At 44.0% G+C, this 24,252-nt stretch overlaps 1 protein-coding gene across 1 annotated transcript in view; it reads right to left on the reverse strand.

The window, feature by feature from the left end:
• The window catches only part of LOC142996137 (neural-cadherin), a 189,234-nt gene extending 181,192 nt beyond the window's left edge, over positions 1–8,042 (reverse strand). The window contains exon 1 of the mRNA XM_076147040.1: positions 6,986–8,042. Within this exon, the coding sequence (XP_076003155.1) occupies positions 6,986–8,042 (1,057 nt within the window). The remainder of the gene's footprint in view (positions 1–6,985) is intronic.
• Positions 8,043–24,252: the final 16,210 nt, after the last annotated feature.

Consider the following 24,252-nt stretch of genomic DNA (forward strand, 5'->3'; position numbering starts at 1 on the left):
AACACAAAGCCACTGTGGCTTTCAAACTGTCCCTTAAGGTCACAACTAGGCAAATAAAGAACCTATAAGCTGTGGCAGGCTGCGATATACTGCAATCAATCTCCCAGTGAGCCAGTGAAGTTTAAAGAGTCGAAAATGTTAAATATGAAGGCATTATCTAAGCTTTGGTGCGAGGAAACAGCAGAAGGAAACAGAAGAAGGCTCAGAAACCCAGAGGGGACACAATGTGCTATGCAACGAATGAGAACAAACTGCTGGATAATCAGGGTTTGATATCAATTAAGCGAGAAACTCTTACCATGCACCTCTGATTTACTGCTTTAAAGCTTGCATTGTGACATTTAACAGCGTGATGAAGGTCACAGCCACTAGGCGAAGGCCAAGCTACTCGATCATGACGAAATATGTTCAATCCTGAAATTGTACTGAACGTGAGAATTTCTTTTAAAGGGTTGGAACAGGACTCAAAGTGACACGCTCTCCATGGCTGTCATGGTTATCTACTTTGAATTATTCAAAGTACAAGTTTCCAGTTTCAGTTATCCCTTAAAAATGATTTTAAGGATTCAATATGAAACAGAATTTTCTGTCTAAACCGGAATGATAAACTCCCTAAGATACCTATTTAAGGATAAACATGGGCTGATGACCACGTTACTCCAGCAGAAATCTACAGGTTCAAACATTCCAGCTTTACAGTCGAAAGGCAATTATCCAGATTACTGAAGTGCACAGCCTCTTTTCCTAACCTTCATCAGCCTCAGATTGTGTTGTAATGTAAAGGACCCTTTCATTATATTGCATAAAAGTAGTCATTTTCCAGAGTTGAGCAACTGAAGCGGTGGGTGATTCGCTGAACTGCTCGCGTCTGACAAACAATGAGCTTTTAAAGTTGCCTTCTATTGTTGATGGATTACAGGTCAGGGAGGCATGAGCCTTCATTTACAACTTCCATTATGACAGCAGTGTGAAGACGAGACCGTCGACGCACTACCGTCGCAGCTCTGCCTCACCTGAAACGAACCCCCGGCTCTATTTTCATGGGAGATGAGGTTTAATCTGGCTGGGTTGGAGAGATAACAGGAAGGTTAATTGTTAGAATTGAAGTGATGGCGTGCGTTTGCTTCGGTTTTTAAAACTTGTGCCTGCTGTACATGCCAACACTTCGATAAAGACAGGTTGTTATAATTATCACGTTCGTTCAGATGACAATCCCCTCAAATGGCCTCTGCGAGCAGTTATTGCGTTGCTTCGCGTTACAAAAACAAAAACAACACAAAGAGGAAGGAGCTGTTCTGCCTGCAGAGTCTCCGGCAATGACATGCGGCAGGATTTAAGTTGACAATTTAGTTTTAAAAAAAGATATCGCATCCAATCTGTTTATCGTCTTCTGTAGAGATGAAGATGCAGACGGGAAACAGTAGAGAGAATAGTAAACAACATGGTGACAGGATATATAGGAGCTGCAGTCCATATCAGAGAGGGAGAAGAAGCTCCTCTCACAGTACAGAGGCGTCTGTGGGAAGTCAGGAACTTCAAGGTCGGAGAGATCGAACATCACCAGTCACGAGCAAGATGCATATTGGAAAAGTCTGCGGCGTCTTATTTTGCAAAATTAGCATCCTGGTCACCCCCGGGAAGAGAGCTGGCTCTCAGAGGGTTAGAAGAGTTCCATCTTACTCTCTCTCGCAGAACGTAGGCAGTTTCTTAAAGAGTCAACGCAGTTCAAATGCTAATTGGCAGCGTTTCCCTCTGCATCATGATGAGAAGCGAACACTGAGCGAGAGTGAGACACGACACAGAGTGTGGATGTGAGCAATGTTGCAGCTCCTGTTCGAGGTTAAGCGCAACACACACACCTTTAACTCACTGTTGGGCTTTAGACACCCATTGAATCCACTGTTGAGCCGCCGTTTCCCATGTTGGTCACCCACGACACAAACACAGTGACTCAGCAGCACCTTTGACAGTTTCTGATACTGTAAATTGGAATTTCTACAAAAACGTAGTTGAGAATTGGTGTAAGACTTAGAGTTGCTAATCTGAATACGAGCTAATGGAACAAATTAACAGTGTTGTCTCTCCGGAGGCTCTGCAGCAACTTTCAGATGCAGAACAGACCTAACCTTCCGCAGAAAGTTGTGAGGAAAATGAAAAGAGCAATCGGAAATGCCTCTGGAAGCTTAATAATTACGTCAGCGCTGGCATGCAGACTTGTAGCCTTTAGGTTTGGATGTTTCCTAATGAACCATTTAGATAAAGGACGCGCAAAAGAAAAACAATGAGGAAGAAAATGCTGACAAAGGAATCAGCAGGAGAAGAAGAAGGGAGCAAGGAGGGAAAAGTGTGGTCAAGAAGCCAGTGGAGGCCAGTTGTGAGGAGCAATTTAGGCCCCATTGTCTCAGTGGACAGAGAGGTGAACTCCTTGTGTTGTGTGTTTGTGTGTGAGGATTTAAGGCATTTTAATAGGATGGCACCAATCAGCACAAATATTCATAGATCATGGAAGTAAAACCTACGCGTTTCATTCTCTTTGAAGGAACAAAAGACAACTAACAGACTTCTCTCCAGGGCATCAATGGAATGATCATTTGGCAACCCTGATCTCCAAGTTAATAACACGCATGTGCATTTGTATGTATTTGGTGGTGAAAGTGCATCAGTTTGGGTTACCGTGGCGTCAAACGCAGACGGACTGAGATGAGGATGATATCACACAGAGCACTTTGGCTGGGGGGTCGCCGCTTTGTTTGTCTAAGCCTTCCTACAGCCTTTATTCTGCAGAGGGCTTTGCTTGTGCAAGTGTGTGTGTGTGTGTGTGTGTGTGTGTGTGTGTGTGTGTGTGTGTGTTTGGTTGATCTCGCTCTGAGAGCTCACCCAACAGTTGTCTTAATTAAAGACAGCTGTTTCTCATCATCAACCAAAATCCTGAGAACACACGCATGCTGCACACACAAATACACACACTGCACACGCGCACACACACATTGCTGCTTATGTCGATACAGAAACACTTGAGAGTCATGTGTGAGACAGAGCCACAGGCAGTTCCTCAAACCGTGTGAACAAAGTGATTTTGCTTTTGTCTGTTATCGTTCTTCCGGCAAGAAAAGTTGAGATATGGAGATCTCAATCAAATGGAATGTACTGTATTTCCTACCACAATCTGAGTTGTGTGCTGCTTCTCTTTACATACATACATGAGTTGGTTTCATCTAATATATACACACACTCCCAAATGAAGTATTACTGTTGTATAAGAAAAGAGGAGAAGGAAGAAAAAATCTAGAAAAAGTCTGCACAACCGTAATCTATAAGCAATGCAATATAGAATTACATATTCTATTTACTTACTTACTAAAAATGAGGGAAAATAAAGGACAGAATAAACAGCAAATACACACTTGTTTTTTATATATAAAAGAATGCATTTTTGAATTCATTAAAGTAACAGGGCTGGAAGAAGATTGAAGGGCACAGTACAGTACATTCAGTACATTAATTAATAAATTTCAGCTACAGTATAAGCGTAGATATAATGGGACAAACATGGGCAATGTACATTTTTCTTTGAAACATGTGAAAATATACTGTATTGTAGTATTAACAATCTCATCTCAACAAGCTCATCCTCGCCGCCTTCATTGCACCAGTGCTATTTAATGAATCAAAGGGGGGAAAGTTCTTTTGTGGCGGCATGGATGATTTTCTCTCTGACCAATTAAGGAACAAACGATCTGGAGACGCCTGAGTTAGGGAAGACACAAAGGAAAGGAAGAGAGGGATCGATACGCCAAAGTGACTGTGCGCTGTGTAACAAAAGCTTGGACGAAGGCCAACATCAGTCTGCTTCCTCCCAGTTAGCGAGTGACCATCAGATGTAACCGTGGGGAATAAGGTTGAAGCAATGAAAGAGCTGCCAGAGTGCTGAAGCTTTGGCTGAAAATGCAATGAGACGTCTTCAACAATCCTTCCCCGTAACCTAAAAACTTCACTAATCTAGGCCTTCAGCACCGTGTTTCTTTGCTCATTGCTATGTTTCGGACAGTCTGGACACTGACGCTCTAAGGCTCAGAGCCAATCCATGGAGAAAGGCCACAGTTGGCATTCCGCGATGCAGAAATCTCTGAATCCTTGAAGCTCTGGCTTTGGATATGCATGTTCTGTGTCAGCGCATTATACTCCTGAGGTCCACGTTGAGCGCAATCTTTGGCTCTAAATTGTTTTCACAGCTGCAGGCTCAAAATCGGTTGCTGTGATTGTTCACGTTAAGCCTTCAAATCAGTGCAATCGATATGTCCCTGAGAACCTCTGTACCCGATGTGTTTGCTATTGGCACAGCATTCGGCGCCGCTGGTGGAGCTGGAAGTCGGACGTGCCGTGGAAAACACTCGGAGAGGAAGATCGCTGAGTGACACCACACAACAGTGAAACAGCAAATAAAGCAAATACTGAGACAGTCCAGCTCAAAGACTGAATGCTGATGTGTCTTAGTTTACATTCTGTCTCACAGGTGACATAATTCATTTAATTACAAAGCAATCAGTTGGGTCCACTTAAGGTTAACCAGTTACCGATTAGCCATTATTTAGAGAACTTTTAACCAATGATGTATTTACACAATAACATAGTCTAACAGCGCCCCCTTTGTGCCTGCAGTGTATTGCTTTTGTCCCATCCCAAAAAAGATGCATGTTTACCTGCAACTAAGTTGTTACCATGGCGACCAGATTTTCAAACAAAACAACCTGCTCATTAAGAGCGGAATATCACATTGAAACAATTATGTAACATGACAGCGGTTCAGTGCAGCATCACAGCACGTTGTAGATTAATTACTTTGCCTTATTTACGGTGAGAGTGTGTTCGTGTGCTGCACATCTCTGACTACGTGCTGTACAATGTTTTGGATGAGATAAATCCTCATTATTCATTTTTTTGCTGGTATTCCACTTTTTAGAGGGTAATTACACTTGGTCACACCAGCTGATTTGACAGACACGTGGAAGTTATATACATAAATAGATACAGACAGATATAAATCCAATCCAATTCAGTGACAGTGTAGGCCCAGCGACCTGTACAGCGACCTCCCTCCCTCCCTTCCTCCATCCATCAATTTCTCTCTCTCTCTCTCTGCATTGTCGAGCTCTTCATATAACAAACACATTTTCTCCTTCTTCCACTCATGCTGTTAACACTTTCAGCCATCACTCCATGGCTCTCGTCCGTGTGCTGAGGTTACAACCTCCTACCGATGTACATAAACTATGTCTCTCTCCCTTTCTCCCTCTCTCTCTCTCTCTCTCTCTCTCTCTCTCTCTCTCTCTCTTTCTCTCTCTCTCTCTCTCTCACACGCACACACTCCCTCTTCCATCTTACAAAAAATCGTGCCAAATGCCCTCTCTCTCTCTCTCTCTCTCTCTGTCTCTCTATCACCGTGCCTCGCCTCTCTGGACCAAATCGCTAGAGTGAGGGGGCAAAATACGGGTGAGAAATTAAGACAGCAAGCCAACGAGAGAAAGTGAGACAAACAGGGTGGATGGGGTGGGATTAACAGGATAATGTGAGCAGATGGAGGGAGGTCGGAGCTCAAGCAGGGCGCTCCACTCCAAAAGGATTAAAAGACTTCAACCGAGTCACTGACAACGCAACGGATGCCACGTTCCTCGTCCTCTACACACAATTGATGGAGCAAACCCCCCCTGCCAGCCACGGTCATTTCAAATGTAGTTCAGGCCTATCTGCCCCTTCCCCTCCCATTCAACACATGAGAAGTTTGGCTTTTAGGATTTTCTTTTATATCCATCCATTATGCAACCATTCTCCCTGATCCTCCCTCTATGCCCACATTAGAGCAAAACACATTAAAATTCAGCTGCAGACACCGCCGAGACACACTGACGACCCAATCAGCCAAACAAGCCCAAACGAGCCTCAGTCGAGCGGCGACAGTTAATGTGTGTCTCTAATCTACATACATGCTGTATAAGTCTTTTTTAAAAACTTGCACTTAATGTGCGCTGTCTCGTGTCTGGACAGCAGCCGTGTCTCAGTTTCATACATTACATCTTCCTGCAAAGATATCTCCTTCCTTCAACATAACTGCATTAGATGAATGTTTTCTTGCAAAAGTCTGTCAGAAAAGATGAAATTTGTTCACTTCTAAAACGTCCATTCATATCTGTCATCAGCTGCTGCACTGTTTACATAAAGCTGTTTGGAGACTTTTTCCCTGCAATGCACATTAGTCCAATGTCAATCTCACAGCCAGTATTCCATCAATATTTATGTGAGCAAGAGAAAAATACAGCAAAATGCTCAATATACCATTACTGAGGCCGTCAAACAGATTGAAATGGAGGGTCAAGAGCAAGCTCAGCTTCTTTCTCTGCATTGGGATAGTTCACATTACCAACACAGATAGGTCACATTGCTCAGGTCACACTGTTAACTGTCCTGTTAACTGGTCATATAATGGGACCAGACATTGTGTTTGACACTATTCAGTGAGACAGACAGACAGACAGATAGTTTCACACATAGCCTCTAATATCGCTTCCCCCCCCCCCTTCTCTCTCTCTCTCTCTCTCTCTCTCTCTCTCTCTCTCTCTCTGTCCACAGGTTATAATTAACCTGTTGGTGGCGTCTCAGGAAGCAGCTTTGCCGCTGGCAGCAGACACACAAATCATCATTATCATCAGCGCTAATGAATGTCACAAAATTTAAAACCTCTATTGCCACTCCACAATGGTTATAATTCATCCAAGAAATGGTTCCACTCGTCGTTTGATCAATCAATTAGCAGTTTAACGTGATGAAATGCAGCGTTGAGAGCACCGCGTCCGTTCTGCTTCCCCGTGCGTAATTTACGCACACGGTTACAGGAATCCAAAAGGAGGGATTTTTCTGTACATCCATGTGCAATGTACATCAGTATAAATTGGTTAAATTGCTCATACATTAACATTGTTTGAGCTCCTACCTCGCTTATCATGAACTTTGACGCTGATCTCCACCAGTGGCTCGGTCTCCCGGTCCAGCCTCCGTGATATGACTATATCCCCGCTGTCCCGGCTCACGCTGACCGGGGAGCTCTCCGCGTCGGGCTCAACTAGTTCAAACGTGGCCGACTGAAACCGCACCGGGATCAGGTTCATCACCACCGAACCGATCCCGGCATCCTCCGACACGTTGATAAAAATCGGGTTGTCGGATTCCAACACGGATCTGGACCTCCGGGCCAGCTCTTTATTTTTAGGTTTTCGCTTCACCAGCTGGGGGTTTAGCGGGGGAGCGGGGGGCCACTGCCGGGGAGTGATCTCCACGGCGATGCCCGGACTGGTGCGCGGCGGCCACCCGCGGTCCCGAGCAAACACGTTAAACTTTATCGGACCTTCCAGACCAAGAATTGAGTCCACCAGGAGAATGTCGCCAGTTTTGGGCACTGCGTAAAAACTCCCGTTTTTCGGCAAAGTAAAGTAGATAAGTTCTGCGTTCTTGCCGCTGTCGTCGTCCCGCGCGGTCACCGTATATATGGCGGTGCGCAGAGCGGTAGCATCGTCCAGGCTCAGGCTCACATCAGTCTCGGGGAAGATAGGCTGGTGGTCGTTGGTGTCCAGGACGTCCACCTTGATGGACGCCACCTCCGTGACCACCGTAGAGTCCTCCTCCTCCTCGCGGGTGAGACCCACGCATAGCCCGCAGCACAGACCGAGACCCAGCGCATATTCAGCCCGCTCTTCCCGGTCCAAAACCCCACATGTCTTCAAGAAAACATTCCCCCGTTTGTGGTGCGCAAGCACACGGAAATTCTCACTCCCGTCTCCCAGGAGGCTGAAGTGCGCCGCGGCTGAGCCGGGCTCCCCGGTTCCGCACAACCTCTGCACGTTGAGTCGCTTTAGCGGAACGCTCAGTCCGTTGACTCGGGAGCCCGGAGAAGAGTTCTCAAAGACATGGCCGTGAAAGAACGGAACCTGCTCCGCGGTCCGGTTCCCGAGGACGCAGGATAGCAAAAGCGGTAAGAACACGGCCCAAATCATGGCTGGATATTGCGTCGGCTCCGCTGAACTAAACGGCTCCTACCACGCGGTCCATGCGCTCCGTCCGGTGGAGGATCCCTGCTTCTTCCTCTCTAATGTACCAAACTTCCATCAAACGGAACTGCAGCATGTGTTGCCTTCATACTGGAAGCAGGAGAACTTTGTCTGGGTTTGCGCCGCGCGTCCTCCTCTCCTCCTCTCCTGCTCTGTGCTGTCTGCTGCCTCACCAGTAGCACCGAGTGTGTGTGTGTGTGTGTGTGCGTGTGTGCGTGTGCGTGTGCGTGCGCGCGTGCGGGCGCGCGTGTGCGGGCGTTCGCTCGCGCGCTTCCCAGGGAAACGCAGCTTCTCACAGCTCGAGTGCGCGCTCGCCTCGGTCCACTTCACCTCTTGTGCGCGATGTTTCCCACCAATATTACACTGACATCACACTCGATTCGCCTTATGAGCTGCTGCTTCCTCCCGCTGTCTGGATCATCAGTTTGCGTTGCATCCGGTGATGTGCGTTATATCGCGACTTTATTGCGCACAAGCGACTGTTGTACGCACACAATACCGGCGCATCCAATGTGTCTGAGTGAGACAGCGATAACGGATTTTCTAAACGGAAATGAACTTCACAGGAGAGGAGCAACAACCCGCATCGACTGGCTTATGCACCCGAGCACGCATACACACAGACACACACAGGAACAGACACACACACACACACGCACACGCACGCACACACACGCGCGCGCGCGCGCACACACACACACACACACACACTACCGTCAACAGCGCAACGTGTCTGTGTGTGTGTGGCGGGTCCTCAGGGGAGCAACCCGACCTCCCCTCTCTCAGTGATCAATGCTCATTCTTGCACGCGCAGATCCATCACTCCTCTTTCCAATAACCCGTCAGTCCATTGGATTAAAATAATGTAAAAATCGATCATTTTTAAAAACCTCCAGGGGGAAAAGAGAAAATAAAGGCTTGCTTCAGACAAGCACCCAGTGAGCTTCTGGAGATGTTGTCTCAGTGAAAGTGCCCTGTTAGAACATGTTCATCTTCTGCTGTGTTTTCTTCTGTGTTGTCTCCAGGGCTCCCTCCTCTTCCAGACAGACCTCCAGCAAAATGAGGAACAGCATACATTTGATTTAACACATCTTGATGTCACAAGTAGAATTCAGTGCAATAAGTCAGAGTGGATCCGAGGCTTTTGTCTCTTATTGGTCTTCACCTCTCTTCCAAAAGAAATTGTCTTTTTGCAAGGAAGACAGACAGAGATAAACAAGCTGTGGCCCCCATATAAAGCACAGGAACAAGATCATGAAGTCCTACTGTAACACATGGTCATATATCAGCTTGCAGCCAAAGAGTTGCCAGTTTGCCGCTAGGCCACTGCCGAGGTGCCCTTGAGCAAGGCACCAAACCCCAACCTGGTCCACTGGCGCCGGCTGATGGCGCCGGCTGATGGCTGCCTGCGGTGCCCCCTCCGGTGCTTGTGTGTGTAGGTTTGCGCCCCTCTGGGCGCAAACCTTCAGATGTGTGTGTATGCATGTGTGTGAAACATGTGTGTATAACTGCATGAAATGTAAAGCATGAATTTGAAAGACGAATTTCGCAGAGACAATCAAGGCGTTCTTTCTTACAAAGTGATGCAGCGTTGGCACAGTCAGGAGGTCCCGGGCGATCCTAATCCTGACCCTTGTGCAGGTTTTCGGATGCATTTCCAAAATGAATGAGCTCCTGTGCAACAAGCCAGCAGATGTGGTGTCAAGTCGACGCTGCCCCTTCAGGAGTGTGTGGAGTCAAGGTACCGGTGCCACATCAGGAGCCATCACAAAGCCTCAACGTTAACTTCTTTATGACTTTTGTGGCAATCTTAGTTTAAAATCATCTAAATTGCATTGTTTCTGTGCACATCACTTCTTCTGTCGCTCTGCTTCCTGTAGATATGAGGTTCTGCGTCATATCTTTATTATCTCCTATATGTCTCTTGTTTTTTAATAAGCGTTTTAATAAGTGATGGCCTTATTGTACTTTATACCTGATGTCACCTCTCCTCTTCTATTCTTTGAAATGTGATGTGTGTGCGTGTGTGTTTATAAACCCAATCAGTAAAACAATGCATTCTCTGCAGTTTCACAACTCCTCAATATCTCAAGTTTCATCCTTGGACCAAAACTATATTCATCTATTCACAGTCAAACCTTTTTTTTCATGTGGGAGTGAATTTTCAGTTTTATTTAGCATATCATTTTAAAACAGGATGTGAAAGTGACTTCATATCTCAATGTTTTAGACGACAATAAATAACATTTTATATAAAGAGATTCATACAATTAAGAACTCAAAGGCGGACCCACAGTAAGTTTGAGACTGTGCAGTCTCACTTACAAGGTCATTTATTGTCTTCCATGAAACAAACTCCACGCAGATGGAAGAAAACTTCTGTCAGATTGACATCGGTTCGGCTCGTTTCGAGTCTGAAACTTGAAATGAAAAGGGTTAAAATTGAAGGAGACATCATGAGGCAAAGGGGAGAGAAGAACAGTTGAGTGTGTCTGTGTCTGTTCTCCTCTCCCCCCTTTGCCTTACCTGGCACTTCCAGAGCTGCAGCAACACATTTTAATGCGCCCACCGATCTGGATCAATATCTGCAACTGGGACTGTAATATATATTCAGTCATATTGAAAAGCATTTTTTTGAAAACAGATTTATCAAAGTACAGGAAGGAGATGGGTGAGACAGACAGACAGACAGACAGACAGACAGACAGACAGACAGAGATAAATCTGGTCAGCTTTTAAGCGTGACGATGGAGTTTTGTTCCCACCCTGACAGTGACAATGGCTCAGTGAGCACCAGACTGAATCATCTCCTCTTTTTGTGTGTATGCGTGTGTCTGTGTGTGTGCGTCTTTGTTTTGCTTTAAAATGAAACTCTGTCTGCAAGCTTCTTTCACAATACTGTGATGATAATCATTAGTATTGCTTGTCGGTATTACAGGCAACTCTTCAGCCGATCACATCTGCGCATCAGTCAGATGGGCCAATGGCAACGCTGAACTTATCAACAATAGACAGACAATGAAGCCACACTCTCGCTATTTAACCAGATTCATTTTTGGTTGAAATGAAATTTTAGAAAAGGTGATGCAGTTAAACGTACTGTAGTGCTACTTTGCCTCATCGGAGTCTGAAAGGTTTGTTCATAGCAAGGTCAGAAACGCAGCTGTGCTTAAATGCATCTGTGTGACTCTACCTGCATGAATAATACAGGACAAACAGAGGCACCTTTTAAAGAGCAATCTAAAGCTATTTCCCACCATGTGAAGTATGTAAAGTGAGTGTGGATCATTACTCAGGTCTGATGCTCTTGTGCAGTTTATGCACCGAATGAAGTGAAGCTACAAATTTCAAATTTCATACTGGCATTGATAGAAGTGTTAGAAATGTACCTGATAGGGATGTTTATAAAATTAAACAACAGAACTACAACAGAACATCATGAATTGCCTGCTGTGGCCTATTAGTCTCATCTTAACATAAAATATGAATGAAATCACTGCTAAGAGAGACAAATCAACGGAATTATAATATCCACTAATATAAACTCTCTAATCAGTCCATCTGTGTCCTCTCCATCCTGTCTGAGATGACAGACGGGACCGGATTAGGTATTACAGTGAATGTCCGCCCTATTTACAGGATGAGCAGAGTGATACATCATCATATCATGCGTTTAATCAGCTTAGATAAAGATCCTTTACAGCAGAGAGTCAACAGCGAGATAAGATAAGTACATCAAACACATTGTGCTAAACTATCAAAGTAGCCATCATCCATTTATGATCCCATCACTCGTGGTTCTGGCCCGCTGGTGTGGTCGTGTGGGCTGTCCTTGGCATAAAGTTTGAGCTGAAAAGTGAAAATGTCTGGCACTGAACCTGTCATCTTCCATTTGTTATCATGACAACTGACAGACTGCAGTGAGGATCATTCAAATCCACGCAGGCCCACTAAATCTCAATAAACTGGAACGTCAATCTGGCTCTGGCTCTACCGAGCGGTTTGAACGTCTGGGCTATGTCCCTCTAGTCTAGATCAAGAACAAGCTGTTAGATTGACACAACACACATTCCACTAAATGCTATCAATTCGTCTGCCCGCCCATTTGAACAACCAGACGAGTCTGTATTCTCTTATTCTTCTCTTCCCACCCAGCGATCAAATTTCAATCAGTAAATTATCTGTGTTGGAATACGCTTGATCCTTAAAATCAACCTCAAGTCTATTCAAAACACGGCGACAGAAGGAAGATGTAGCCGATACAGCTTTGCTTGACGTAAAGAGTCTTTGGCACGGAGAGAAAAGAGGTGTGAGTTCATTATCCAGACATACATTCTTTCTTTTTCCCACCTGCAGGAGGGTGGCCATCAGGGGAAATATCTTGATAGGACGATAAAGAAAACAGAGGCAGGGAATACGCTCAATAGAGCTTTGGAGAGGAGCCAATTGGACTTCGCTGCAAACACAATCTGGAGATCCACTAGGTTGTAAATTGGCTTGGTATAATGTTGGTGTGTGCGCTTATGTATGTAAGCGTGTAAGTGTGTCTGAGGCGAATAGGGACATCGAACAGTGCTCGCCCGCAGCTTTTTCCTCTCCCAACTGATCAAACAAACAAACAGACGAACACACTGTGTACAGTTTCACTTTAAACTTTTGTTTATCCAATTGTAGAGTGGGGATTTAGTCACTTGTGGTTAAGAGATGTTTCTCTGACATGTTTTCATACACATTGTATGTATGGTTCTTGTTAGATTACGAAACATTGTGTGAACAGGCCAAAAAAAAACCTGCATTACAGCAACGCTACACTTCACTTCCTCTTAACATTGACACAACATAGGAGAGGAGTGGCATCACACTTATAGTGGGTGTTGCTGTCTAATCGGTGAAATGTGAGGCAGTAACAAGACGATATCCTTGAGTTTCAGTTAGTCAGTCCAAATGTGGTGTCTGGCCACGTTCATCTGCCTCACTGTGCACATTAGACTTCTTCTAAAAACCAATTATAAACCTCACAAGTTAAAAAGGAAAGTATGACAAAAGAGAGTCTTTCATTGAAGCTGAGGAGCGGGGACATATAGCTCCGTCTGTGACCAGCTACGAAATCAGTGATATTTACAAAGTTTGTGATATTACAAAAAGTTCAGATGATACTGAGACATCTTTGCAATCTCAGACACAGGCTGGTCCAGACTGGAGCTCTCTGAGTATTTTGTTGCGTCTGCATATTGAAAGCTGCAGAGCTTGAAGTGATTTGTGGCTTACGGAATAAACCATCAATTGGAAACTGTAGAAACCGCCACCCAGGAGAGTTTGGAATGTATTTGGTATAGAGAGTGTTATGAACAATGTGGGTATAAACTTTAATCAATGGAAGCGGCAAATTGCCCAGTGTGTGTCATTAGTGTGTACAGGCCAACACATGAATCCTCCCATCCTCTCGTCATTCTAAGTCAAGCTTGAATCCTTGAATACAAAAAACTGAGACATACCCACTACAAAAACAGTTGCATGGGTTGTCATTGATTATTGAGCGTGTCCATGTGGTTTATCCTGAAGCGCATTGTCACAACAAGAGACATGAGACCACAGTGCTGACAAGTCAGATGTGGTGCTGACTGCAGCACAGATTGTTCCCTCAAACAGATTTCAACCAAATGTGACCTGCTGTTCAAAGCCACAGAGGAAATCTTCTGAGCAGGAAATGCACAGGCGTCCGTCGCCAACATATTTAAGAGCCACGCGGCTACAGGCGTCGAGGCAAATAGAGATGTATAGATGAATAACTCCCAACTGTTGGATGGTAATTGAGTCATACTGCGAAAATGTATGCGGGGACCACTGGTGCTCGAACAACAAGACTGTGGAGGATCACAATAGAAAAGCAAAGAAAGGATCAAATGAACACATGTGTGGTCAATGTGATAGCAAACTCCACAAAAATCCATTTGACCTCATTTTCATATGGAGACACTTGGACAGTATGTTCTTATGAGAAGCCTACCGACATGCAAATGAAGAAATACCACAGCAACGTCTCTTTCAATGCAAACACGCTTGTGTGACATCACCAGCCCTCACCAATACATTAAATCTGGTGCTGTGTCTTATGAATCATCTTCATCGATCCCCTCAGTTGCACCCTCGGGATCTCCTTCTGCGCCAGACAAGATCCTGTTGAAACGAAACAAAGCAGTGAAGTGCGTCCATCCAGTCCTCTGCAGCACTAACAGGCCTGTCAGCATCCTGTTGGAGCGCCGGGCCGCAAATAATGACTGCCTGCTTCCACTCGCCAGTGCATATTTACAATTATCATCACATATTCCCATGTCAATCATGCACAGTGTATGTGTGACACGTCCTCTCCCTCGCTTAACTCGAATCAGACTGCTGAGGGCTGTCACAGTAAGCTTTATGCTTTATTCCCCCACCTGATCCCTTCCTCCACCTGCTTAGTTCTGCTTTAATGTACTTTAGAGGGATTATGTACTCTGATCAAAGTCTAATGCAAGTGCAGCAGTTGGCTATAAAAGCAAACAGTATAAACCTACCAAAACCTGTTGCCAACTATTCTCCTTCAATAAGCTGACGGAGGATGAATATGTAACTATGTGCATTTTGCTTTTATAAGCTGCAGTGACATGTTTTAAAGATCTCCGCATTAAAAGGAACTGCACCTTCTGCCAGTGTCGCCGGGTGGCGTTATGGAAACTCATATCTCTCTAAACTGCTCCGATTACTAATGGAGGCCTTATTATTCCGAAGTCTCCGCCCTCTGCTGCCTTGGAGAGTAAAACAGAAACCAGGAGGATACCATTCTGTTTTTACGCCTTTTTTAAATAATGCATGAAAGTGAATAGATTTATTTTCCTCCTCTGTTCAATATTTAAGTCCACACGGCGACCACCGGTCCACAGCGAGTCCGCGCTGATGTCTACTCCGCCGCATTGGATACCTTCTTAGTATGTTTCTCGATATCTCTCTCTCTCTTTCGCCTGCCTGACACATCTGAAGCAGAAGAGTAATATCATATGGATTCCCTAGTAAAAGGAGCCCATAAATCAAGGTGGACTAGGCCAGCGGATAGCTCCCTGAAGTCATACCGTCGAGGATAAGCCAGGACGGTATTAAAGGAGGGGTGTAGTTAGGCTGGTGAACTGATCCACATTATAGCTGGGTCACATGTGCTACCCTCTGCGCCTTCTCTGTGTACAATATCCACACTATTGCATTTTTTTTTACCCATTCTTCCTACACCACTTTCAATGTTAAACAAACAGTGTCAGAGCATATTTACCAGGAAATTCTGATATTATTTCTCCTTCTGCCAGGTTCTACCTGTGGGGGAATCGGGGACGCTGAGTGCAGAGAAATGGATGATCAAAACGTGCTTGTAAAAAGCCTCTAAAGGGATCCTTTGAAACGTGGAAGCATTACGACATATTGAGAATAATATTTGAAGATGGCTCCTGCTGCACCCACCGCCACCCACACCTCCGATGACAGAGAGAAGACAGACAAGGTGATGTGAAAGCGGCAGAATGCAAACCCAACAATGAGTGAAGTCGTGGAAGGAGTAGGCGTGAGCCAGGTACATCGTATGTAGACCTGTTCCCTGCATGTGCCCAAGCAACTCCAGAGTATTTCAGAAAGAGAAGCAAACGCGCCAATCAATAGACTAATAAATTATACATGGATCAATGGTGCATTTCTGTGGCTGTAAGTTGAGGATCTTGTGGACAGTCATCGAGTTCAAAACCTCCCCCAACGATAACTAACAGCAATTGTACATCGGCACCAAGAAAACAAGTAGCGATGGGAAAACATGAACGCATCACGTGAGCTACTCAATTATCGAGCAGTCTACAAGCGTTTCATGGTCAAATTTAGAAACGCGGAGAAAACAGGCATTAACTGAATAAAAACACTGGCAGAAGTGAATAATAGCAAACAGTGACTTAAAAGATTTGCAGCCACGTGCTTGGCAGAAATGGAGGGGCCCAGTTATAAAGCAGATACAGTGTGCAAAATGTGTATTATATGAACTAATGGAGAGATTCATCAATCCGTGGCAGAGCTGGTGCCGCTCTGCTTCCTAGGGGGGAAAGCAATCTCTGACTGGACAGCCCCTCCCTTGCCTCACTTGAAGGCATATCCATGTTGCGGTACATCTCCATTTCAAAGTCTGGCCCGTGTTACCACCCCGGTGCACTGGGCATAACTCTCCCCACGCTCACTGCTGCAGGGTTCTCCTGCATCGGGTCAGAGCTTGAGCAACACTGTCCAGGATCCAACTGCTGAAGTTTTCAAACTCTCAGCTCTCAAGCAAGAGTTTTTACATCAATGATTTTATTTCCCAACACGTTTTGCTAAATCGTATATTTTCTCAACACCTGCAGGCATTTTATTAGAGTCTGCTTCTTTAAATTATATGTTTTTATGCTCAAGTAAACGATATGATAGAGGGCTGAATCATAACTATCAACCCCTAACAGGTTAATGTGCACAACAGTGTGTGTGTTCTCTTTACGTTTGTAGCATCTCCATGAGCTTCACACCACATTGTTTTAATATTATCACTTTTATGATTGTTGGTGGTTGTTTTACTACTTTGGACAGAATCGTCACTTTATCAGTTCAATCAATGAGACACGTAACATCAGTCAGAAAAAGATCTAAATGTAATGTATAGAAATCGCATTAGATATACTTTAAATATTAAGTCAAATAATAACAGTTATTAATGTTGTTGTTGTTATTTCCATTCTACATTTCTACACTGAGAGCCAAGATGCCACGTAAATACGACTCCAGCACAGCGATGAGACAGCTTGACCTTCTGGAGAGGATGAAAAGAAAAAAACGGTGACAGAAGCAGGTTTTCATAGGAGCAAAGGTACAGTTGGGTTGACAGCATCATTTTAGGTTAACCTTTAGTAACCAAAAGGTAGGTTTGCCTCGCACAAACCATTCTGCACAGCGGGCACGGTGGGAGGGGCGGGGTTCAAGGTGACCAGACAGAAGTGGCCGGTCTGGCCTCTTTGAACTACTCTAAGAGCTAACACTTTTACTTGATTGCTTGTTCACACTGAGGCTTTATTCTTCATACCTCTGGGTCTTGTGTGCTAGTAAGCATCAACAACAATCAGTGTACTGGGAAAACATGCATGCATTTCCCAAAACTCAAGAACAAACGCATGACACATAGAGCGTTCCTACTTCCCTGTCCAAACGTTGATGAATTGGTCTTGATCACCAGCAATTGGCTTATCAATATGTAAGTTATACAGCATATTAAACATTCATTCAAAAATGCAAATCATAAATTAAACAAATGGCAGAGTTGGAGCATTCTGCAGGCTAAGTTTCATCACATTGAGTTCAGCCTTATGTACAATGAACATTCTGATGATACATGTTACAAAGTGCGTCCAAAGATCTTGTTGTCCACTGCTCAAGGGGATGTTGCACTAAATCATAAGCGTAAAATAAAGCGTAAAAAATAAAAAATCTAATCAAAAGGTGATGGCATTAAAGCTCGGCCGAACATGTGCGTTATCAACAATTCATGCAGCTGATGTCATTCTTTCAACCCACGTAGAAAAATAGCTACAAAACTACACCGGAATACCAAATGGAGGGAGAATCGGAATGGCACACAACAAATTAAGAGTGAAATGAAAGTATATGGTGTGGAAAAATAAATGGGCGATTCATACACAACAAAATATGACATAGGCGGTATTATGCGGCAGTTAAGTGAATGGAGCTCATAGACGACAACCACTGATGCAGGCACTGGAACGAGCCATAAAGATGCGGTTGCACAGGCAGCAACTAGAATCCTTCGCCTGTCTGTGTGTGACCGCCAGCCATCATTCAAACTGAGATTTATACCAGCACAACCCGTGAGGTGGATCACGCTGTTCCGGAGTATTTTTGAAAAATGTTAAGGCTTGAATTTGATTAAGTTAATGTGAGTCGTTACAAGGCCGTCTGATAATTAATAGAAATTTCAGAATAAAAGACAGAGAGAAGATAAAAGAAAGGTGTGTCTAATAACACTACTCTAAATAGGGTATCAAGTGTTTTTTTGTTCTAGGACGACTCATTCTCTTAACCGACAAAAAAGTACTCAAATATGCTTTAAAATGAAAGCATAGGCTTAAACTGAATAACAAAAGACCTCAATTGAATCGTGTCATTCACTTTATCTACAGTTGGCATTGTGGCTGAAGATGCATCTATTATAATATTAGGATCTTGCGATCCTTACACAATACCAGACGTTGTGATCAAAATATGCAACAGAGAATTATTATAAATCCGGTCAGCGCAGAAATCAAAACCACAGGAGAGCGGGGTCCGGAGCGTCAGTGGAAGACACGGAATCCGTAGCGGCAGGTGAGGACGAGAAAGCCGGCGTGGTGGATGGAGACACGGAGATCGATTACAGGGAGAAGCGAGTGAATGGATCTACAAGGTCCAGGAAGAGACACAGGCACAAATGACAAAAAAGACTGACAATACATTACATTACGAGCATTTGGCAGACGCTTTTATCCAAACCGACTTACATTACATTACATTACCACCCTTCGCAGAGGGGGGAGCAATTGAGGGTTCGGTGCCTTGCTTAGGGTGCTCAGGGGCACCTCGGCAGGGGCTCGAACCGGCGACCCTCCGGTTCCCAAGCGGAAGCTCTACCCACTGAGCTACTGCCTCCCCTATATATACGATATAAAAAGGTGCAAAGCACATATACAGAACCTCCCCGAGTACCGTACAGAGCGTACGTAGAACTTTGAACTGTCTGGTGAAGAATGGTGGGATGAATGAATCCTGGATGGTAGATGAGCCTCAGGTGTGTGGAGTGAGATTACATTACATTACATTACATCATGGTCATTTAGCAGACGCTTTTATCCAAAGCGACTTCCAATTATTGCAGGGCAGCCATTATTCGGCACCCTGGAGCAGTTGAGGGTTCGGTGCCTGGCTCAAGGGCACCTCGGCAGTGCCCTGGAGGCAAACTGGCAACTCCCCAGATACCAGTGCACTTACTTGGTCCATACGAGACTCAAACCGGCGATCCTCCGGTTCCCAAGCGGAATCCCTACCAGCTGAGCTACTGCCGCCCAGATGGCGGGAACAGGGGTCTGGTAACCACGCCCAGACTGGAACGACAACAACACAGGTAGGGAGAAAACAGGGAGGAAAACAGGGGAGAGGAGAAACACATATAAGCATCATTCTTCTACAAATCTGGCACAATCGGAGCATTTTACATTCCAAAACCCTATTCAAAAATGCTATAAAAATGGAAACGTGAGACTTGCTTAGATCCCAAATTAAATTAATCAAACCTGCTTGATCTGAGTGAGTGGCAGGCTCATGGGCTCTAAAGTGGACCGGCTGCAAGGTTGCTTTATTATCGTGTGATGTCTGGCTTGTTTGAAACGATCATCTGTTAAAATGTTTTTAAAAAGGTGCTGACAACAATACTGTCTGGAGCAATTAATTTGTTCTTTTTAATTTTAAGAAGGATGCTGGATAAGATGTCTGGATTGGTTTTTATAGTGCAGATGATACTTGACTTAAATAATGCAGATTTTCCACTCAAGGACAATCTACGTAAAGTCTTTCGAAATAGAAATTTCTCCCTTTTCATTCCCTCTCACTTTTTACATAAAACAAATAGACTCGTCTCTATGATTGGGCCGTACTTTTGGGCCGCTGAGTTGCCAATTTATTTCCCTGGGACTATCATCATAGCCATCAACATCATCATCATCATTGTGATGGGACTGTTGTTCTGCCTAAGTGACTCCATTCGGCCAATTAGCTCTTGCCAGGAAGTGCTCCTCTATTATTTTCTCTCCTCTGCTCCTATGAAACAAACCTTTGCTGGACCTGAGGCATTTGTTCGGCAATTATACTACTACTGACATGCAACCGTGTGACTTTGTTTGAAGTGACAAAACCTCATAAAAATGTATTTGAATGAGAGTTGACAGTCCGTGATGGATTGTGAGAGAGACAGAGAGTAAAGGAGAGCAAGATAACTCACTGTGTTTGCCCTTGGCTCCATGTGGCAGGTTTTACAATAACAATTAGAGGGTGTGCAATATAAAAGCTAATGATCAGGTCTGTCATATTTGCTTATGCAAAGAGCAGTGGGCTGATTGCTTACACGAAACGGCAGAGAGTGTAATTAGAGAAGTCTGGCGGTGGTGATGTCAACAGACAGAAAAGTGGAGAGATTCCCCCTTAATGAGGCTTGTCACAGTGCGCTCTGCCTGGAGTTCTCAGCTTCACGATCTGACACACACCACACACACTCACACAAACCACAACACATATTTTAACCCCCGTCTACAGTCTATAACCCAATGAGATAAAGGGAGAGTCTCATATTTGCACACAATGTTTCCTCAAGTTCAGCATTTTGTTTGATTTTTTGAAGTTTAACAGCCCACCTACTCAAATACACACACACGCACGCACGTAAGCACATATATGTATTGTAAATTAAGTTGTCAGATACTTCGATAACTGGACAAGACTATTCACTGCAATGATGTCCTTTTTACCCTGGAGTTCTCAGCTTCACAATCTGACACACGCACACACACACACACTGGAACACATATTTTAACCCCCGTCTACAGTCCGAACCCAGTGAGATAAAGCATTGTTTTTCAACCGGGGTGCTGTGGCACACTAGAGATTGTCAGGTGCGCCGTGGGAAATTATCTAACTTCACTTAGTTAGTTCGCAAGCCAATGATCTGGCCCGCGAGACAGACCGGCAGATCGCAAATTTCGCAGCACTGAGTTTCATGATAGATTTTGGGGTTATTTCCGGTAGCATCTGTCTCCAGATCTAGCCACGTTGGAACGCTGTGTTAACTACTCATTGTTATGTGCCATTGTCTTGAGGTATGTACAAGGTTCTGCTACCTGACAAAGGGAATTCAATTGTTATGTGCTTTCAATGTATTTTCGTGACTCAAAGATTATCCTTGTTGATTTGTAGAAAACCAAATGTTAGAAGTGTCATAAATTGTCAATTGTTTAACTTTGATTTACCTCTGATTACCATGTGTTATGATTTCAGCATTTTTGAGACACCTGCGTTTCAGCATCTTCAAACTGTGTGGAGACTTTTTGGGATTGCTTTACCCACTGTCGTGTTCTGGATACTTCATCAGGCTAGCAAGAAGGACATCAGGTTGACACACATAAGCTGTTTATTAAGCATTTGAGGTTGAAGTTGTGATACAGAGTATTGACTGACTCAGCTGAGATGTCATGGTCTCAACCGAGACACATAGATGATGTGTCTCGGAATGACCCTGAAAACTCTCCGGTTAGTACAGCTGTATCCTTGACAGGCTTTTTACTTTGCCAGACTCCAATCCTATCACAATGCTCGTTATTGCTTTGCACCATCCACCCTGCCGTTGCAACAGGTGAATCTCCCTGCTGTGGGACAGACAAAGGTTCATCTTATCTGATCTTGTCAGTTATACATTACCCCAGTTGGAGCCCCTCACTGAGCCTTCTCTGTGACAGCAGGATTCTCTGTATGATAGTTCACATATAGACAGTTCCCAATGACAAGCACAGTTAAATGGAAATGAATATGTAAATACTCATCATGGATGGAGACGGATGACTTGCTGTGGCGACCCCTGAAGGGAGAATCCTAAAAGTCTTTATTTCAAATATAGAATTGGCGTATTCTTTAAATTAGAATCACACAAATTGTCACGATCATTTTATCTTATGGAGTCAGATAAACAAGTCATTTCATTCTGAATGGTGCCGTCTGGAGATCTAAACCACGCCTATCAGGCCATCTGGACACCCTCATTTGGGCCGGAAGCGGCACCTCTTGGAGGATTCACACTTTCACGTCTTTGCTTTTGCTGTTGTTCGATTGGTTCTGCTTTTGCTTCCCCTCATTGCCACTGAAACCGGGATCACGCTAGGTCACTGTCTTTGTTAGCCTGTCTCGTTTCCAGCTACCTGTAGCTGGTTACTGTGCATGGGTGAGTTTTAAAGAGAGCGGAAGCCGTTGTTTCCTGTGTTGCTGTCCCTCAGGGTTGAGTCCCGAACCTCCGACAGGCTCAGTGGTTGCCTCTTCTTTCAATTGTTGTCTGTGTAGTACCACATTGTTCAGACTCAGAACTAGTAGAGGTGCATCTCCCTGCTTGTTGTTGAGCTTACATGTATACTTTTGTAAAAAAAAATTACAAAAAAATTATGTATATACACACTCCCTATTCTCTTTTTGCTATTTGTTTTTATTGAAGCAAACATTTTACATTACATTCATTTTTTTCATTTTTTTATACAGAAAGACGAGGAAGAGGAAAGAGAGATAGAGAGAAAGAAGGATGGTTGTATTGTTAATACTATTGTTATTGTTAAACTTAAAAAGTAGACCCTGAGGTAGAATACAAGTAGATTGAAATTGCAATGATCCCATAGGGTAAATACAGTTTTTACAGGATGATGTCAAACAGCAATGTAGGCTAGTACAAATCACATCATAGGCTGTGGTAAAGAGAAGGAGAGAAGAGAGAAACAAAAAAACCCAAAGAGGACATCCCACCCTGAAACCCAACCCAACCCCGCAGTCACACAACCCGCATCCATACAACCCCGCATCCATACAACCCCGCATCCATACAACCCCGTCCTTGCCTGGGATGTAAAATACAATGAAAAAATAAAAAGGAACTGTTCGGTGTTCTGGTGATCAGTCACTGGTCTGGCATAGCACTCCCTATTCCCAAGGATAAACCATTTAGAAATTCAAATGTCATTTTACATGCAGACACCCAGCTTCATACACTATATAAAGCAAATAATCAACACAATTTAAAGACTACTAAAATACCTAGTAATACGACTAAATACGACTTCTACTTTGTAAGAGTTTCATCTTTTTTTACCCAATACACATGTGTAGAAAACATTCATGAAGTCTTAAATTTAATTAAATGTTAATGTTACTGTAAGTGTAAGATATCTACACAAAGCTGTATGTGTGAAATAGCACAGAAAGAAAGAGATGAACTTTTCAAGTGAACATTAAAAATCTTTGAAAGCTTAAATCATTGTTGCGTCGGGCTCACAGAGGTCAGCAAACTCTTTAATGGTCCTTGCAAGTCCAAAGAATTACACAGTTAATGTGTTATTAATCATGAACCACTGTAGAACTTTAACAGAATCCATAATAATGTGTCCAACTACTGAATCCAAATGATAAATTATCTTCCTTCTGCAATGAGAGAGACAGAGTGAGAGAGAGAGAGAGAGAGAAAGAGAGTGAGAAAGAGAGAGAAAGACAGAGAGAGAGAGAAAGAAAGAGAGAGAGAGAGAGAGAGAGAGAGAGAGAGAGAGAAAGAGTGAGAGAGAGAGAGAGAGAGAGAGAGAGAGAAAGAGAGAGAGAGAAAGAGAAAGAGAAAGAGAGAGAGAGAAAGAGAGAGAGAGAGAAAGAAAGAAAGAAAGAGAGAGAGAGAAAGAGAGAGAGAGAGAAAGAAAGAAAGAAAGAGAGAGAGAGAGAGAGAGAGAGAGAGAGAGAGAGATTTCCGGCATCTTCCAAATTTGCTAAACAAAACAGGTGTATGCCACAAGTACAACAAAAGCACTGCTTACTGTACGGTGTGATTATGCCAACTGCTTTGACACCAATCACCTTGCAAAACAGGCACAGAGGGAGGAGAAGCAAGTGTAAAATAAGCAAAAACTGTCATCTGTCCAAACTGGATTTAAGACCTTCCAAAAGCCAAAAGCTGTCCTGCTTGGAATGTCAAACGCCTCCAGCATCTGTGGCTTTTGCTTTCTGAAACTACCACAACGACAAACGTACCCTTACGGCTTTCTCTCTCTGCTGAGTATTCTGGGCCAGCCGAGCCTAGAGGCCGTCCTTCTTCAGGTAGAACCAGTGACAAGCATCAACATCTGTCCACAGCTCTTTCAAAACTGTCACTACACGCTTGCTACACACTCTGCCTGTCTGAGAGCCTGAACTGTCAGCTGGCGAAACAGCATTGACGAGCGCCGTTTCCATATCCTCAATGTTTGACTGTGGCCAGTAAACCCACAGCCAAAATAACGACGCTATAATATTCAGTAAT

Source organism: Genypterus blacodes, unplaced genomic scaffold (genome assembly GCF_046128005.1).
Source record: "Genypterus blacodes isolate CSIRO-AG114 ecotype Tasmania unplaced genomic scaffold, CSIRO-AGI_Gbla_v1 ptg000036l_1, whole genome shotgun sequence".
NCBI classification, from domain to species: Eukaryota; Metazoa; Chordata; class Actinopteri; order Ophidiiformes; family Ophidiidae; genus Genypterus; species Genypterus blacodes.